Here is a 20,620-nt window from a genome sequence, read left to right on the forward strand (position 1 = left end):
CTTGACATGTTCCGAGTGCAGTGAACATAGAGCAAATTCGCTGAGCAGGGCCCCCTCTTGAGATATGCAACACATTACACAAGAAGCGTAATTAGTGGGCTGGTGGGGCCCACACTGAGCGTCACCGTGAGCAGAACGGTCGAACGGAGATCAATGTCGTGCTCTCCAAATTAATGAGGCTAATGTTGATGTGACAGCCTCGTCACTGGAGATCTGTGGGGAATGGGAGCGTTTCCAACGTGTGAACAGAGATGTGGAACAAGGTACATGCTTATTAAATTAGTGTGGATAGAGAGCACACACAATAAGAAGAAGCTTCATACACACATACAGCTTGAACACACGAAAAAATGATTGATGAATATTTTTAATTTGACCAATTCATATTGCTCACCAATAAAGTTATTATTTTCATTATAAAACATACTGTTGAAAGTGAACAAAGAATACAGTTGCTTACTAAATATCAACAAATTCCAGGGAGGGAGGGGGGAAGCAGAAATTTACAATAGAAAATTGCCATTTTCCAGTGTAGAAAGATAATGTTTGAAGGTTGAAACAAACAATCCACAACTCAATGCATCTCAAATATAATTAAGAACTCATATCGGATGAAACACAAGCACACGTGGAATCGCGTACAGCAACATCTGTAATCTCTTTGAGGGGAGAGAAGGGCTGATTATTTTTAGGAAAGTGAAGCATGTATTTAACTGAAGTCATAAAATGTGAGCAGTGCTCTAAGTTATCTTTCTGACAGGATCTTCCTAATGAAGACCGTCATTGCAAGATCATTTGTTCACAAAGACGTACACATTACACACATGAAAAAGCCAATTTGGTAACGGAGCACTGCTGGGATGTGAGGGAAGTTGAGGCTTCTTTTGATTTTTTTTTTCTTTTCTTTTTTTTTTTTGTGGATTTCTTTTAAGAGAGCAAATCCTGGATCCATTACAACCCTTGATTGGGAAAGCCAAAAATGCTCCATTTGGCTCTCTGGTATTTGGTGTTGAAAATGGCAGAAACACATATTCATAAAGTACAACATTAACAACGTTATAATTTCAGAAAATTACACTTTACCCTTGATAGAAGCTTATTCTTTTTTTTTTCCTCCTCTGCTTCTAATTGGCCTTTCTGTCCTCCAAATCAAACTAGATAGTCGATGTTTGATTGCAATTAGAAACAACTTAGAAAAACTTAAAAAAAAAAAAAAAAAAAAAAGCAAACCAACAAAAACTTCACCGACAGTCATTGGCTGGGGGATAGTTTGCTTTCCTCTGGCAAGTTTTTGCACACTTCAAACAATCTTCCAGCTGCTGACTTAAAATCCACCTGATTCTTCTTAACTGAGAGGCGTGCAGAAACTCAGTGACTGCTTTCATAATTTTCTGCTCCAGTGAGGCACATTTACACCATCCTAGCCTTTGATTAGTCTTTCTTGGAAAAATAAAAAGAAAAAGAAAATACTGAAAGATGATAACATGATGCCTCATATGGAATCAAAATATGGAATCCCATTTTAAATTATGCACAGCTGTGTTAGCAGAGCGGCCAGAGTCATTTGTTCAGTGCATTTTCATCAGCGATTCATTGCTCAGTTTACACTTTTTAAAGCCTCTTGAATATGTCCTTCACTTGTGTTTAGTTGCCACGTTGTCTTCATGGAGACAGTAAGCTATTATATTCTGTACAATTAGCTCCCATGTTGGTAAGAACCATCCATTAGTGCTCATGAGTCTTCTTCTAAGGCTCTGCTGTTCACCATAGGACTGCGTTTCCACAACCATCTGTGTCAGTGTTTGTGTGGCGATGAAGCATGATGGAGTGCAGCAAAGCTGATGACCAAAGACCGCAGGCCAAAAAAAGACATTAGAAAATCTTAAGAAAAAGAAAAAGACGGTGTGGTGTCCTTTTTGTCTTGAGCGGTGGCTGCATTTGTTAGCGTTGGAGGACCATTTTAAATGCATCCTTGAATGTGAATTATGGGAGTAGTCTTGATGGGTTGTCTGCATATGTCTCTCTGCTGTGTCCATGTTTCATATTGTGGTTTGCTGCACCATCCAAAGCAGTTCCAGTTTGTGGGTTAATGGATGGTAGGCAAATCTCCCAGCCAGGCACCAGGTAGGGGGCGTGGGCATGTATATTCATTCTGCGAAGACAGAAAAAAAGGGAAAAGACAATAAAGTTAAAACCATTTAACAGCTGGTCTGTGCCAGTTACAGAGGTGGTGGTTACAATGTAAAGTTAATTACAGTGCCCAGTGATTTGATAACAGTACAATGGGGCTGTGACAGTGCCAGCAAAGCAAATTAGGGTACGCAATTAAGCAGATGATGAAATCCCATGTGGTTAGATAGCTTAGAAGGCTGGAGTGACTTCCCCTAATGTCTTACAGAGATTAAATGAAAGCCCAGCATAGAGAACTCTTACAAGTGTTCATTTTGAAAATGTCAATTAAAGATGAAGTAATTAAATAAAAAAAAAATGTTCGATTGAACCTGCTCACCTCAACATTTAGTCACTTTATGTCTCGTTTGTTTGCAACTATTGATATTTCAATTACCTTCTAGTCAAGTATTGATCGGCCTCTGAACACCGGCTGGAATGCCAACTATACTTGTTGCTTGGTATGTAAATTAATTACATGACACGTGTCAGCAAGAGAGAGCATATTTTTCATGTTTTCTCAAGAATTTTGTCAGCAGATTTATTACAATAATGCAAACAGAGCGGCTGAACACGTGTTTACATTTTACTCCCAATGGAACACATGGTCACACCTCTATACTCCCTATAAAATACATTTATTTGAAATAAACAGGCTCATTCCTATCACACAGCCTATTTGTATCACTAGGAACAGTAAATTCAAAACCATGACAAGTGAATGATTCGGGACCTTTAAATGTCAGCCCTTTCCCACAGGTCAACTTGAGCTTGTTGAGATGTTGCAAATTAGTAAGAGATTTTGACATTTTACTCTCATTTAAGAGCCACAAGCTTTGAATTGATCTCCGCAGTGAAAGCGGCAGAGGCACACTCAGCCCGCATATCCAAGTTTGCCTCTGAGCATTTTGTGCTCTGTAGAAACCCTCTTCTTCACAACTTAACCTTTTAAAAGAGCCTATTTGCAGCTTGGCTACAGGTAAATCCACGTCGCCTTAATAACACAAATGCTGTGAATTTTGCCAGGCTAAGCAATTTCTAAAGCTTTCAGAATCTTCTCGAAATTATCCCGGCTCAACTTTTTGCTGCTCAAGCTGAGATTGTTGTCAGCGTGAAGCAGATCTCTGTAACATAAGGCTCAGACGAGTATGCCCTGAGCAGAACTTTTATTTAAACGTTATCAAACAGGCTGATAAGTCTTCACTCGACTCTTTATCTACCTCTCAGGTGGATCTGAGTGAAGTGAAGACAGCTGCGCAAATTGTCATACCTCAGACAATTTCAGAGCAGAGCACAAAAACAGAAACAACTCGCAGCCGAAGCTCAGGATGTGCTGTGAACACATGCACGTTAACGTGAACTCTGAAGCAAGCAACACACACAAAAGCTGATGCATACAACGCTTTGAACAGGCAGACGCACACACCTAACTGCTTCATCCTTTAAGATGGAAACAAAGATGGGATACACGAAGAAATGGGTACATCATCTACCCAATTAGTTTTTGTCATTACACACAATAATTAATATCATAAGCATGTTTTGCCCCATGTTTAGCAACTGGTAATGGATCATGTTCCGGCATTGAGAGCCTTGTTTATCTGGTAGAACTATGGAAATAAGGAGCCAGTCCTCGCTCCTTTTAGTGGCTGTAGTAAATATGAAGGGAGCAAATGAGGGAATCAGGTGATGTAGATTATTATAAGGGCATGAACGTTTGGATTTGGAGGAAGGTGGGGGGGATTCACACAAATACAGGACTTTCGCCCCCTCGAGACCGCTGTTCACGCTCTGCGTGATACTGGAAGTCACTTTGATTTGTAAAACCTGAATCAAATGGCTGCAATTTGAAAGGAATTGCAGTCATCTCTGAATTAAATAATGATCTGAATTAAAGAGACGCTCTTCACATCTCTGTCTGAGAGACTGCAGGAGTGCATTGCTTGTGAGATCGTGGTCGCAGGACCAACTGTTTTGTGGCTCATTATGCTTAATTTGATGGTAAAAGCCCACAATTTTAACAAGAGCGAAATGTTTCTTGTTTATCTGTTTTTTTTTAAAATTATTATTATGTAGTCTTTCAGCACAGCTCAAAAGTTTGCTTCATGGATACTGACATCTGAGCTGTTGTTTGCAAAAAATCATTATGCGCCTTCAACATAATTCAACACAAAGTGTTTGGTTAAATAAGAATTATAATTCACTTTACTGCTCACACCTTCAAACTCCGCAAACTTACTTGATTGCTTTCAGTCATAGCTTGGAAACAGTGCTTTTCACATGGATGGCCAAGGCTGTTTCTGTTGCCAGACCGGCATTCAACACTGCTCGCGTTCTTGACAGCAGCAAGGAAGACGTGCTGCTGTGCAGCCATGACGAGGTTTTGCCATCTGTCACCAGGGACATGTGCTTCACTTTTTGCACTCTCTCAGAAGTGGAACTTTCCAGTGGTAGAAACTAAAATTTTTTGCTGCCAGTTCTCCAGCATTGTTTTCCCGGACATTTGGACAGCAATAGTGGTCTTTCACAACAAGGGAACTTTCTTCATGCATCTGAAGGAGCAATTATCCTCCTCCACCTGTCTGTGGCAGCCTCTGAAAATGCTGCTGCTTCACACATTGAAATTGCACAAAAGTAGTAGTTCTTCATCTCTAAAAGCAAGGCCAAGGTTTTAGCCAAAGTGGGAGTTACGACAAGCTGGCAAGGGCGCAGGATAAGGTTGGCAAACATTACGGTCAGGGGTCCTTTCTTCCCACCAATTCAGGATGGCAGCATCTAGAAGTGTAGCTGTTGGCTATTATTAATACTGTTCAAAATCTCAGAGAACCTAGAATGTCACAGGGCCACGAGGAATCTCCTTTGCCTCAGAGCACATTACATTTCAGGCAGCGGAAACGCCGGGGCCAATGTGATGTCCACAGACAAGCCAACAGTTGACAAGATGCATCCTGAAAATTTGAGTCCGATTTAGAATTTTGGAGAAAGGAGGAGGACATGTTTACCTCAAGGAGCGCCCACTGTCTTTTGTGGATCTCATGCCACCACACAACAACCTACCCTTGGGAGTGTTGTGAACTATAGCAAGAAAGGCTCTGTGCATAAACCTTTGGCAACTAAATCCACAGAAATGCCTCTGTGCTTTCCTGTCCTATGGGCAACACACCCACACACCGAAGAATCTCAAGGAGAATTCTGTGAAAGCACACATGCGATACAGAAACTGTCTTTCGTTGTCATCTGCAATAATGATCCTTTATTTTGAAGTCAGGTTGATAAAAGAGGAAATATTTTTAATCTCTCTCTGTCAGAAAGGACATTTGTGTTGTATGCTTCTTCAGTATATACCTTCTTCTACAGTACAAGTAGACAACTAGCAAGGCTGCTGAAAAGTAGCCTGCTGACACATTCTGCTGTCTCTGTTGATACCTGCCTCTCCAACTTTGTGCAATGGGGTCTGTTTGGAGACATAAGACAAAGAAACAAACGTGCACAAAAATTTGACTTTTCCTGGCAGAAATGCCATTGTTATATTGAAAGACAGAGCCCTAAAATTGATACATATATGGTGGCCCTGCCTTCACAGAATTAAGGATAAACATGTAAACATTAATTCCAATACATGATATCAGATGCAAACCTCAGCAGCACAGCAGACGAGCAGTGAGACAGCAAGACAGTAGGGCAGTAAGACTGTATAATCTCTTACTTTGCAGTTTTATTTTTATCAACTCAATTAGCAATATAATTTTGTTAACATCTTCGCAAAGTCTTTGTGTGACTGCAAATCTGGGAGAGAATCAATTTTAAATGTATCTGCTTCTCAAAAGAAAAGGAAAACCTGGGAATTTTGTGGGTGAATTCCACTGAAAACTGAAAACCTTATATGTTAGAGTTGCGTTGGTCTGCCCACACGGTCTTCACATCATTGCATATACACAAAACAATGCTAATTGAAAGGCACATAATTGTAACTCCTGCTGCCTTGCTATGTAGACATCTCAAAGGAGGACTGGCTGAGGCTAAGTTCCACTCTATTTAAGAACACAGGTTACATGTCCAGAGCTGTCCCTACTTTCATCCACCCCCTCTAATGCCTTTATGTGTTTTTTTAATTAGGCTACAGTAATTAGCAGGATACAAACATGATGTAATTAGGCTGCTCTCAGTCAGGACAGCTGGAAGTAACACAGACATATGCCAGCCACTCTCAAAGGGATCACAAGCCTCTTACTCTACTCAGGGCTCCAATTACCCTGTTCCATCTCCCCACCCCGTTGCCTGCATTCCTGTGAAGTTGCCTGTTCCTTTCTTTCTCCGAACACCAAGAAAAGAGGCAGACAATAGGAAAAAGGCTGCATGTGTAAATTCTTTGTGAATTGTAAAGTCAATGAAACAATTTAGATACCGCGTCCATTGCGACATTGGTCTGGAAACCATAACAAGGTCTATGTATGAACACAGTTGCTCTTTTGTTGTGCAGATTATGTCAGACATGGATGAGGTCTTATCTCCACTTATAATGCAGACAAAGTGCAAATTAAAGAACCCCAACCGAGCTTATTTCTGCTTACACAAAAACAACAATTACACAAGGAAACTCTGATGGGGAGCTGATGCCTGTATAAGCTCTTGATCTATGCAAACACAGACACTTCAACTTTCTTTTCAGCGCTCTCTGCCACACAAACGCAACCTCCATCCTCTGATTAACCAAGACCAAGTGACATTCTTTCTTGATAAATTGCGGTGTTGATTCATTTTTGTTTGATGCTGGTAAAAGAACATGAAGGTGCAGAAACCACTGTGAACAAAGATGTCTATACACATCTGCAGAAGTTGGTTCAGAGTAATGGGATCCTGGCTTTGATAACAAGGCAGTGTTCTTTGGAAATAATAGGTACATTAATGGACTTCCTGCTACTGGTCTGAAAAAAAGCCATTCATTAAAGGTGTTTAATTTTGTTCTCAGCAAGGTCACAACAACCATGTCTGGCTCTTAACAAATAGATACAATACATGTATCATGGGAAAATTCAATTATTTTATATGCCCTTTTTTTTTATCTCACTTGTGGCTCTCATTCATTATTTCCACCAACACCTGGGAGGACATAACAGATTTAACATGAATTAAAAGGTTGAGAATGATATACAGATACTATTGCAAAATATTTGTGGCATCCCACCCATCTCTTCAAATACACCAATAGCATGCATCCAGATTAATGAGATGTATGGATACAGCATTATAAATCTTGACAACAAGAACAATACTTTGCCTCCAGCTGTACTTTATGACTCAGATTTAAAATGCAAACTTTGCAATGGCAGCATCCAGATATTTGCAGGATGCTAATAAAAAAGAACAGACGGTAAGCAAACTGTGCAGATATAATAGCACAGATACAAATAAATACATTACAATCTGCATGTAAGCACTGGATGTGCAGTGAACACCAGTCACTAAAAATGGCTTAGTCATTCACAGCCACTTTGCTTAATTGTGAACACTTCATTGCAATAACTTCATCACCTCATTTGAATTTTAAGATCAACAGGTGTGGTGGAGAGAGGGTGGCATGGAGACTTAAAGGGTTGGCAGACATATATTTGTATATGCTGATTTCGTTGCAAACAAGCAGATATATTAATATTTCCTTGGAAAAGGTCCAAATGAAGATACTTTACTCAAAAACATATTATTGTGGCATGAGTAAAGTACTGAATAGGACTATCTATCTGCCTGTAACTATATAGTATATCTGTCAGTGCATTGCCGACTAATGTTGCTTTTTGGGGGGGCTTGGAGTGAGTGAGTTTAGTACTCTGTGTGTTGCATGACTGATCTGCAATTTGACCATGTTTGTCTGCAGAAGGGGGAGTTTCAGGGATGTTGGTAGCTGCAGGCAATCCAGGGACACTTGGAAGCACCGCTGAATATTTGGGTTTAGTCAGGTTTAATCTGTCCCTCAAACAAAACAACCCCATCACAACTCTGTGGCTGTTCTGTATTTCTGCTAGTTGGCGTTGGAATCCTACACATGCATTTAGCAGGTAAAAAAGACACCGCAGGGACGGCGAGTGGCAGCAGAGTGAAATCCTCTCGTGGCTCCTGGCACCACACTGTGCAAGGAGCATCACCTTTTTCTGCATTCACTTGCAGGCGGACATCAGACTTTCACTCTTCCAACCAGCCACAACTTTTCATATATAGATTTTTTAATTAGATTTTCCAAAACCAGACAGGCAGCTGAGGTGTCAAGGCATTTTTTAGGGGTTGCAGTTGCCACCTGATGCCACTCCGGTAGCTCTCGCCTTGATGAACAGCTACAGTAATATCAGCCAGCCATGATGGAGTTCTAGCAAATACTATTTTAAAGATGAGCGCATTTTTGTGTCAGTCAAATTACTATTTATTTTTAATTGTTATTATGAAGATGTCTGTGTTGGGTAACTACAATATCTTTGAGAAAAGAAATAACTGAACTTCAGTGTGTTCATTCTCTGCACTATCCCTGTCTCTAACAACACAATTTCATAAGAAGGAACGATATCGTGACCCATATGTGAGTGTGCCAGTGCCAGTGAGCTGCTCTACACGAACATCATTTGAAGTCAAACAGAGAGTGACATTGTGTGTGTATGCATTAAGCAAAGGATGCAAACTGTGTTGTAAAGGTAGAGCTCAAAGATCTCCCCGAGGAAATCTGATCCCGCGAGCTGTGGAGCTGGGAACAAACCAAGCACGGCTCTAAAACGTTGCACTGTGTGTGCATTTTTATCTAAGTGCATGCACATGCATGTTCATCTCTGCTTGAGCATTATGATTTATGACGATTGTGATTTATCCAGGTGATGGATGACCACATTAGCAGCAGCAGGTTTTTTCCCCAAAGCCTCTCTTTGTATATATCATGCGGTGCGCCATAAATTTGTTTTCACATGTCCGGAACAAAAACTCCATAAATAAATAAAGCAAGAAATAATTTCTAACCCTTGTTAGGGTACATGTATCATCTCGGGATTATCCATTACACATGTTATCCCACTAATACCACACACACTTGCTGACAAAGTGCCACGTCAGGAATCTTTTTTATGAATGTTGTTCTTGGGAGGGTTGTATAACTTAGCTTTGATCTTCCTCTTTTGTTAGAAACATTACAAAAATAACAGTTCCTGTGCCTTACAGTTCCTGCTGCTTGTGTTGCTAGGCAACATGTAGCCTTGCTAAACATAAAAGGACTGATATCAGCTTGAAAAGTGAATGTCTGTGCTTGGATTACGAGTTTTTTTTAAGTCTTAACCAATTTTGAAATAGGTTTCATCACACAAAGCTTTGGTGATGATCTGTTCTGAAACCATGAATCAACTTAAACGATGAGAATTCAGAATAGACTTGAGTAATGGACAACAGGATATTAAGAGGGTCTTTCCAACCGAGATATGCATAACATAACTTCGTTTCTCAAACAAGCACAGGCTCACCTCACTCGCCTTTTCTCCACCTCTCTTCCATTATCACACACATAGACATACTTCTGCTTTCTCTCTCTCCCTCTCCCTCTCTCTCGAACTTGTGAACTCTCCCCATCTCTTCATTATCTGTGCAGGTAAAGACGTGTTAGCCTCAGCAGTTTTTAGCCACATTTTCCTTTGCTTTTCCCCTACAGCTGTCCTTCAAACCTGCAGGACACCGATGCAAATAAGTTACTTGGATGAGATCAGCAACGGCACTTGTGCTGCTTTATCGGTTTAATTTTCCATTGATGAAAAAGAATGATAATAGAACATTTTACATCTTTCATCAAATTTAAATCAATCTAATTTTTGGGTTTTTTTTTTAATGGAAAAAAACATTCACGTGATTTTCATTTTACTCTCCTGCAGTTCACAAATCCACTCAGTTTCTGCCTTATTAGCTGATACGTGGTAAAGAACAGATGCAACCCCATCATTACATTTGCTGAGCAAAGCAAATTGTGTAATAGGAAGGAGAAAAACAGCTATGGTACTTAAAATTGCACAGTTTAGTATAGACTGATATTGCACATGAGTGAATTACTTACAGTGTCTGTGGTCTAAAGGGAGCAGTGATAATTGTAAAGTCTGACAGCAGCAGGAACGACCTGCGTTATCTCTCCTTCACACACTGTGGGTGAAGTAGCCTGTCACTGAAGGAGGTGCCCAGTGCTGTCAGAGTGTTCTCCATCAGGATGACATTTTAGCCATCATGCTCCTTATTCTCCAACCACCTCCACTGGGTCGAGGTAGAGTCCCAGAGCTGTAATTAATAGGACCTAACGACCCTCTCCTCTGACACCGTGGAAAGCATCATAAAGCGGGCCCGTCATCCAACCTACACTCCTCAATCTACAGGATTTAGACACCAGAAAGTGCAGCACAAGCACCGGTAGGATTATGACAGATCCTCACCATTTTCCAGTTTCTACGCTCAGGCAAACACGTTCGTAACCACATGCCCAACACAGAGTCAGAAAAAGCTTCTTTCCTCAGGCTATCAGGATGGTAAACTGTGACCTCAGTATATCCTCCACCTTGTCTACCACATTGGCCTCTGTGAATCCATTACATTAAAGTTTCCTACATTTGTACATATAGTTTATAACCTTTTCCCTTTATTTTCTCTAGTGTTTTAACACAGCCTGAAGAGTATGCCAAATTGCATTTCATGTAGATGACCACTGAATCCTGAATTCTGGAATGTCTGCTTTTGGGTGGATACATACTATACCTGCAAAATCCTAGAATTAGAGTTTTAGAGTTCTTCTCATTACAGTACTCAAATAAAGCAGTCCTGCTCATTGATTTTCAACAATGCACACAATGGCTTCATACAACTACACTTAGTTCAAGGATTGGTTAGTTGCTAGAAACACTATGGAAAAACCTCTGACAGTTGACAAACTTACATCTCCTCTTCACATATATCATAACTCCCTGTCTCTGGTGCAATGACTGCAATAAGACTGTATGTCTCCATATGTTCAAATCCAAATCCTTCCATTTTCTGACATCTTAAAGGGAATCCTTAGCTGAATTTGGGAATTGTGGGTGACATCTGATGAACATGTAAAAGGCTTCAATTTGATGAGATTAATCATAGCTGCAAGGTGCGTCGCTGAAGGAAATTTGTCTAATATTCTATTGTTGACTTTTATTTTAACACGGGAAATTAAGCAGATACAAGTTTGATGGGTCTTAATGACACAATAATAACTGACTGAGGAAAGGAAAAGTCACCCTTTATTAGCGTTCATGTATATTATTTCTGTGGTCAGAGACAGTTCAATTAATCATCATTTCATGAGCATGAATAACTCATTACAAAGACACACAAGGGAACTGACAGTCTGGTTTGTGATTTCATATTGTATCGTGTAAAAATGTGGAGCAGCAAATCTTCTCAGTTTGTGCGCAGTCTTATGAAATATTTTTAATGCCAATTATGTGAGAAAATGTCACTTATTTTTGGGTTTGTCTCTTTTACTTCTGACACCGCCTCAGTCAACAAAGTTATATGGAATTCAAATATTAACTTGTTGACTTATTGAAATTCAGTTCAGGCCTGTCTTGATCTAATACAATACAATGCATTTTAATATGATGAAGTATGATAGAATTGTTGTAAACACTTTTATTATTCCATTATTTCTCCTGGACAGTATTTTGGCCACTGGTTTCATGAGGGCATTTTTGGCATCAATAAGAGAGAAAGATATAAATTAAAATGGACTCAATGCAATGATCATGATAAAAACCTTTTTAGATGATGGATTATTATTATTATTATTCTGTGTGGACAGATATTGGTACAGGCTGATTTTAGAGTGAAAGAAATCAGTCAAGTCAAATTAAGGCTTTCAAACAGATCGTTGTTTATTCATAATGTAATGGTGCTGTATGTGCAGCATCTTTAGTAATTGATATTGACCATGCAGAGCTGTTGGTAAGTGGAAATACTGTATATTGACACTGTAGAAAACGTCTAGCTGAAAGGGCCACGTTTGAAATAATAATCTCTAATCTCTAATCTCTAAGTATCACTAATTTGAAGCTTTAATTTAGCTTTAATTTAGCTTGATGTTTGTTGTAGTTGTTGTTTTAATCACGTGACAATTGTAACTCTTCAGTGTAAGCTGTAGAGATTCAGCAGTTTTGAGGAAAGCGTTCAGCTTTGTATTTCAGGGAAGAAGATGGGGTTTAATTAATTCATCTAACCATTTCTAGAAGTCAACCTCTAGCAGCCATTACAAAAAATTGTAAAAAAAAAAAAAAAAAAAAAATTGAATTCATTATTCAGCAGTGGGCGTGGACATGTATGTTGGCAAATATAGCCTCATAAAATTGTCAGTGTAAAATTAGGTAATCGGCTGGACACACCACCTCCCTGTTTTATGTGGGAAAAGTTGTCTAGCACAAAATTTTCAGAAGGTAGCTTGCTTTCATGTTGGCGTTGAGATTGTGGTTTAAGGAGCATTTAAACAGGCAACAGTTAAGGTCAGGGAACCAAAACACTTAAACAATTAAAGGTTGAAGTACTATTTACCAAACAGTTGATGTTTACAGGACTTCATGGTCATTCAGGCTTAGTCAATTCATGGATTTCTTGGACATGGTTAGGTGGTTTGAGTATTGCCAGATGTCTCTGCAAGACATGTATGTAAGCATTCAAGCAGCAACCTCCAAGGCTAAAAAATGAAGACAACCAGAAAATGCCCAAAACTGTAGTCCCTTGAATGGTCACTTGAGTTAGGCTTGAAAAGTGAGTCAATCCCCATAGACCCCCATATTAAAATGTCCATCTTTACAGAAGAAATAAGCATGTTTATAGCCTGGTGCAAAAAATATGTCTATAGCTAAGTTCCCCATTCATAACAACTGTACAGGGGTGTGGCATTTTTATATTCCTATGAGTGATGTCACGGAGACGATGTCTATGTTTTACAGTCTATGATGGAACTACATCAAGTGGTCAATGAAAATAGCAACCAACAGGGGGAAAAAAAATGTGCCAGCAGTTTAAACATACAGTCCTACAGAAGATTACGCTATTGCAGTGTTTATCTGATCCCTGATCAGTACAACCAATAAATTATCTGTGGGGGTGAATGAGCATTCATCAGTGTAGGAGAGGCAGTTCATAATACAATTCATCAGGGTGTTTGTTTTACGTTTTGGATAACACTGACTCTATTTAAGGATGTTTTAGTCAGGATTTAGAGGGCATCATAGCGGAGACAGCACTGCTGAAAGTTAGAAATGACCTAATTGCATCAGACAAGGGACTTGTCTCTGTACTTATCTTGTTACATCTTGCGACACCAATGGCCATCAGATTCTATTATGGAGACTGGAGTATTTAATTGGTATTAAAGGAACTGCACTAAGCTAGTGTAAGTCATGTTTATCAGATCAATCTCAGTTTGTACATCTTATCAATGAATGCTCCATGCAAAGTTAGTCACAGAGCTCCAGAAGGATCTGTGCTTGGAGGGGTAGCCAGTGAGATCCAGCCCACAAGGCAATTCATGAATACAAAAAAAAATAAAAACAAAAAAAAAAAACCCTCAGAAATACAAAATAAGAAATACATTTAAATAATAATAATAAACATTCTAGACAACTTTTTTTTTTTTTTTAACTTTTCCCTGTGATTAAAGAGTAGACTAACACAAAGTGGTTGATGTCACGTCAATGCATCAATGTGACTGTCAAGCAAACAAAAGTAGATTGGAAGTGACGTGAATTCAAATAGAAATGGAAAAACAATCCTATTTTTGTTGTTCTTACGTTTATTTGTGAACACACGGTTGCAGTGAAAAGGGCCAATCTCAAGCATTTTTACAGCTTAATAAGCTTCAAGGACAAATTGCACTCATCAAGTTGACGCTATTCGCTATTTATTTTGGGTGTCCAAAAAGCAGCTTTCACCAGACTGCATTCTGACGGAGACAGTGTTATGTAGGCAGGTTTTGCAGTGAGCGAGCTAATAGCTAAGATGCTGAAACTTCATTCACGAGGAGAATTTGTGGAGGAGTGTGCTCTTGCAGCTGTGGAGCTGATGGCACAGGACAAAGTAAAATTGTTCCAAAGTGTCACTTTGCTTCAAAGGATTCATTGATTTGAAGGGAAAATCTGCTGTGGGACTGATGTAACTAAATTACTAAAGCGCAGATGTTATTCTTCTGTGGGCGGTTTTGTTACCAAACAGCTTCAGGCGCATTACAATCACCTCTGGACTGGAGTGGAGAAGGTCCTGATTTGCACTGAAATCCAAGACTGCGTTAATTGTATTTGTGATCTGCTCAATGGAGACAAATATATGTGGGTCAGTGGTTACAGTCGAAACATAATGGGGAAAACATGTCATATTTCTGCCTCAATCACACAACAGTTTTTGTTCCAAACAACCTTTATCGACTCATGTCATTCATACAACCCTTCCCCTCTGGGAAAAAACAATTTTCTCACATAGCGTGAACATGGCATTAGCATTTAGAGACAATGGTGCAAATTATCTGAAATCACAAGCGACCAGGCTCAGAGTGAATGGTGCTACATTCATTTGTGTTTTTGGTTCTTGTTGAAAGAGGGGACGGGGGAGCATTACTCATACACTTTCCCACCCCTGACACAGAAACAGCTCTGACCTTTTATCAAAAGGCTGCTTGTCAAAGATTTCTATCGGTCTGATGAGAAGTTGGATTGTATCAATTATGCCATGAAACTGTCTCCTTATCTGATGAGATTTTTTATTTTTTATTTTTTTTAAATCTCAGTATTGCAAAAATAGATGTGTCAGTTCTAATGCTTTGTATTGAGAGGGCCAAATGTTCGTGATCCGTCATTAGTTTCCCAGCTTGGAGAAAAATGGATCATACATGACATCATTAAACTCACATTATACAAAATTAAATGTCTCTAAGGGTTAGTGGAGACATGCTATGGAAATTTAAATGTATCAACAGGACTCTGGCTGATCGCTCTTCGTAATCCACCAAAAGCTTCGTATTTAGGCTACTGGGCCTCTAGCATCTAGTTCTCTGGCCAAAAACACAAGCGTGTTTAATCAAGTTTCACTTTTTCCATTTTGTTAAGTTTAATTAATTACTTTGCTTAAATTCTGACAGATTCCTGCCATGCAGAAGCTGTACCAATAACAATGTGTTTTCATGTGTTTCATGTCTTTGGACACCAGTGGAAACCACACGACACGGAGAGTTGTCTTCCTGTCCTTATCCTGTTAAAAAAAAAATCATGTTCACATGTTCCAAATCAGCTGTGACTTCCTGATATAATAGAACTTGATCCTGAAGAACTGCCAAATAGCTGCAGGAGACATCTTTTTCATTTCCCTCCCCTTCCCACTGGAGTGGCTGTTGACACTTGCCAGAGGGTGCAATTGTGCAATTAGCACTCTACTGCAACTACTAGTGACAGTGTCATCTCAACTTTAAATAAATAGCAGGCGTAATGTGACATTTAACAGAAAATGGGATGCAAATGATACCATGATCACGAGTGTGATACGTTGAACTTTTCCAGAGCCTTGTTATAAACAACTCAGGATGCCAACCAACCAGTTTATTACAAGCCTTAGAAAAAGCCTAAAATGGGAAAGTTTTGTGCCTGATGAACAACAACATTAACCAAAAAAATAAATATGCAATGGCAGTGGTCACGTTGACCTACTGTTCACTATGAAAAAAATATATATATAAAAAAAAAAAAAAAAAAAACAGGAAAAGCACCAACTCCCAAATGAACTGCAACAACTTAAAAGCATAAAATTGGGGTGGGGTGGGGTGGGGGGGACTCATTCTGTCACAATATGAAATCCGAGTATTTCTGCTATCCCAGCAGTCCATTGTCTCCCTTCCCAGAGCAGATCTTGGACTGGCCCTCTAATGCTGATCTGCACTGCATGTATTTGCCATTTAATTGTGTCTGTGTCTTTAACTGTGTTAATTGCATCTGTGTGGTGTTATGTTAGCACCTGCATGACTTGGGTGGAGTAATGGGCAGTAAAGTTCATAATGTGTAACCTCTTAAGGGGCTTCTCACATCATTAGTTTTTACAAGAACTGATTAAAGGAGAGAGGAATCAATTTGGTAGATTGTGTGAAAGGAAAAAAAGCATTTAAGCAAGAACTCATGCAAAAAAGGCTAATAAACTATGGGAAAATAGCCAGTGTTACATAATACTATATATTTAGTAATGTCAAGTCCAAACCAAGGATTCACCATCACAGAGACACTGAATATTGCACAGATTGGTAAAAGTAACCTGAAATTTAGTCAACTTCAGTATACATGTAAGATAACCAGACCATTCTACTGTATTCACTGTCATTAGGTTCTGTTCATACTGTACATACATACACTTTTACCACTGTCTGTTTGTCTTTTTCATTCAACTGGTAATTGCTGTGTACAACAACAATAATGTTGTATTTAATGTAGATTTAATGTAATCAAATGTTTGTGTGCTTACACCTCATTTAACCCCATTTCGCATTCATAAGAAGTATATGAACAATTGGACATTACCCATAAAGTCAGACTAGACTGTGGTTTCACTTTACCTTATTCATGTTAAATGCTTTCTGTTTGGGAGGGGTTGTAACATTGCCCAAATCTACCGAACCAGCAGTGAGTGATATACCAACCAATCATATTACCGTACTATGTAGCCGAAGAAATATCCTTAATATTATTCGTATTCTTATTATACCAACCTGTTCATTCGGTGTGCCATTCATCAGTCTACAGATGATAATAAGGCTGTTTTCCTGCACACTAAATAGACGTGACCTAGCTGATAGTTGGAACTTTAGAAAGCAAAAACTTTCTCTCATTCATTTTTTCCCTCTGTTACAATGACATAACATGCTATTTTTTTTTTTTTTTTAACTAACGAGCCTCTTGAAGAAGAAAAGCAACTTTAGGCAGCATTGCTCTGTTCTACAAAAAGGAGTGGCCTCCGTGGGTGGCTGTGGCTGCTGCTTCCTTCCAACAAATGAACATTATGCCTATAGGGCACCATTCAAAATATCTGATCTCCACAAATGTCTCTGCTCCCTTCTGAAAACCACATTTTAATAATTCAAACATTTGTAGAGAAAGACCAAGAGTCTTGTGAAATTAAAATTAATGTGACAAGAGGAAAAAAAAACATACTGCAAATACAGTACATTTCCAGCGAACAGAAAGCTACTTACAGCAAGAAAATCGAGGATAGACGAGGCCATAAAATATAGACAGCATTGTACAATAGTTGCACTTCTGATGCAGCTTATAATGAAGCATTAAACAGGATCCATATTGTGGCACAAACCAAGTGGAGAGTCTCATGAAATTACAGTGATTAAGAAAAACAAAGTGATGTTTGTCCTTCAAGCAAAAATGAGAACATCCTTCATACCAACAAAAAAGAAACAAAAAACAAATGCAGTGTAGATACTAAAGGCTCTTACTGTCAAATTTTCAAAAGCAAAATCATGTCTACCTCCTCAGTTTCAAGGCTCATTAAGTACAGTGTGTCAGGCAGAGGCAGCTTTATCTCAGTTCATTATAATCAGGTTGAACTGACCACAGCAGTAAACCTCCCTGAAGAGCTGTGGCCCTGCTCTGTTTGAATGGAGGTGATGTCATGGCACATACTGCATTATCCACCGACCTCATCATGACATGAATAGCACACGGGGTTGCATGGTGCCTTCTGTCTTCTTTTGATTCCAGCCGATTTCCTGTCGGTTTTTATTTTCCTGCATTATTTAAACTGAGTTGGTGAAAAAACAAGGAATGAGGAATAAACGGTGCTACAAGGAAAGTTTAAGAGAGGTTTTCTCATGTCCAACAGTTTCTCATACAGAAGCACAAGGTACCTTTAGCTTACGTTGGATGGATGGGTAAAGCACAGGACTTTCTCCCAGGAGGCCACTGTTCTTGTCCCATGTGAAATCAAAAGTCATGCTTACGTTACTGGTCATAATGTACTTCACTTGTGTTACATATGGATGTGCCAAGTGGCAACCTCTGGGGCTGATAAATGAAGCCAAAATGGTGGCGGCAAAAACAGCAGTCCCTCAATTTGGGTTCCACAGCTATTTTCTCTGTTCATGACAACTGTCTGGAGGTGAAATTTCAGGTAACACACTTGTTTAAATTATATTAAGGTTATGCATAACTATGGGCAGAGTGACAGCTAGCTGCTAGCTTTCAGCAACCCGGCTTCAGTGTGCCTCATTTTTGGATCAGCTGTGAGTTTGGTCATGCACTGCCAAGATGCAGATAGCTCAAGCCACTGTCACTGAGCATTAACAATTCATTGATTATCAAAATAGTTGTTGAATAATTTTCTGTTTCCTATGTTAATGGATAACATTCAACATACACACAACATACAATTGCTTTTTGTCAATGAGCAAGTCACTGCAGCAACCTCAGTGTATTTGGTGAACCTGTTCTCAACTGGCTGACGCACGCAACATGTGATGAGGGGTGACAAGTGGACATTTCATCATTGTAAAGGGTCAGAAGACCAAAAACTATTGGTTTTGTCAGAGTAATGTATGCCTGGCATCCTGTGCTGATGATGTAACTGTGGCGTACCTAGTGTGAGAGAGACCTTTGTTGCATGACAGTCCACATCGTTCTCTGTCCGTCATTTCCTGTTAGGACTGGAAGTGTCCAGTGTGTTGTCTTGTTTGTTAGCTAATGCTTGTCTCCATTTTGTTTATCTCCTCTGCTCTGAATGCTGACATTTGAAAACCTAGAAACAGCAAATATTTTCTTGATGAATGCCTTAAAAAATAATCAATTGTCAAAATCGCTGTCTATTCTATTTCTGTTAATCAACTCCTCGATTAATCAATTAATAGTTTCCGCTCCACGTTCACTACTTTAAAGTAGCAGGAGTGCATTTTGTAAAAAAGACAGCGTGTGTAGGCAGGTGTGTTGTTCATTTTAATCACACTTGCACTCTGCAGAGTGGTAATGTCATGATACCGCTAGTTACAATGACTCCCATTCAGTGTGTGCACATTTCAGTGCTTGGACATGTTCGTGCTGGCTTTGCAGTTATAAAGGCTATGGCAGAATAAGATGTTTGTGTGTTTTTGACAGAACAAGTGAAGGTGGGTGGGTTGATGCTACTGTTATCTGAGGATGAAGTATACAGCAGCTGCCAGAGCCCGTGGCAAAAGGAAAAGGGGGGCAGGTAGGCGATTATAAAATTCAATTTAGGGCAATAGAGGGGGTGGATCTTTTATGTAAGGTGCCACTGAGCTGCTTTCCCCTTTTCAGTCTAAGGCACAAACACACATGCATACACACACCATCAGAAATCTGCTATTGAATCCTCTCTCTCTCTCTGTTTTTGTTGTGATATCCAGTAAAACAGAAGATCCCTATTTGTCTTAGCTGCAGGGCCAAGTCAAGCTCCAGATGCTGCTAATAATACACCACTCATTGGAGTTTGTGTTGAGTATATATGACTGTATTTCTGCATGTGTGGTAGGGAGGAGTGCCTGGGGTGAAGAGCCACATTTTAACAACATTTCAGTACATGCATCATCATCCAGCACAGCCTCTGCAGGGAGGAGTTCTTTTGAGGATGACCCAGCAATCGAGGGAAGAGGGCATGAAATTGCCCCTCTGAGATGGTTAAGAGGTTGTTGCACTGAATAAGTGGAGATACTTCTCACCAAGGGGTTTGCTGGCATTGTCATCCAAGCAGCTGTTCCCACCGTCCACATTTCAAAATTATGACAATGGAAGATGTTTTCAGTTTTTCTCTGTTTTGTCAACCAGAAAAACACCTGAGTCGAGCAGTGAAAACCATATATCTCGCCCTCATTAGCCCCCCGTTGTCATTAATAGCAGTTCATTTATTGGCTGACAGGAGCAGCATGATCTTGCTCCCATTCGAGTGAAACACACTCAGATTTTATTAACTGCCCTGAACAGAAACAGAAAGCTTTCTATAAACTATAAAAACCTCTTAATAATTCAATCTTTTAAAACTCTGTCTTGTTTGATCACAGAAATGATGAATTTAATAATTTAAAACCAGAGTGGATTTCATGATGCTCACACGAAAAGCTGATGGTTCAGTGTCTGGAAGCGAGAAATTGGGGGGAAAAAAAGCAAATGACTTAACTGGAATCTGGAATATGAGACCTACTGTATATTAATTGAGCTATCTCTCCACGGTGCACGCCTGCTTGCACTTAAGCCCTTAATGGTTCCTTAAAACTGATGAGGTAAAGGGGAGAGGGAGCGGAAAATGAAAGTGTTCTTCTAAATGTTTTTTGGAGGAATGCCTGTCAAGTGGAACGGAACTGGAGGGGAAAATCAGCCAGGGGACATGCAAAGTGAGCGCTGTGGCTGCCTGTGTGACATCCTTCTCTCTTCAAAGCTGTCTG

The 20,620-nt window shown here is 39.5% G+C and overlaps 1 protein-coding gene across 2 annotated transcripts in view; it reads right to left on the reverse strand.

Moving 5' to 3' along the window:
* Positions 1-351: 351 nt before the first annotated feature.
* The window catches only part of lrrtm4l1 (leucine rich repeat transmembrane neuronal 4 like 1), a 46,241-nt gene continuing 25,972 nt past the window's right edge, over positions 352-20,620 (reverse strand). For both annotated transcript variants that reach the window (XR_011603397.1, XM_070988245.1), the window contains exon 3: positions 352-2,152. Coding sequence is in view for 1 of the 2 variants with exons in the window: in XM_070988245.1 (XP_070844346.1) it covers positions 2,087-2,152 (66 nt within the window). In the remaining variant the exon portion in view is untranslated. The remainder of the gene's footprint in view (positions 2,153-20,620) is intronic.

Source organism: Chaetodon trifascialis, chromosome 20, assembly GCF_039877785.1.
Source record: "Chaetodon trifascialis isolate fChaTrf1 chromosome 20, fChaTrf1.hap1, whole genome shotgun sequence".
In the NCBI taxonomy this organism is placed as follows: Eukaryota; Metazoa; Chordata; class Actinopteri; order Chaetodontiformes; family Chaetodontidae; genus Chaetodon; species Chaetodon trifascialis.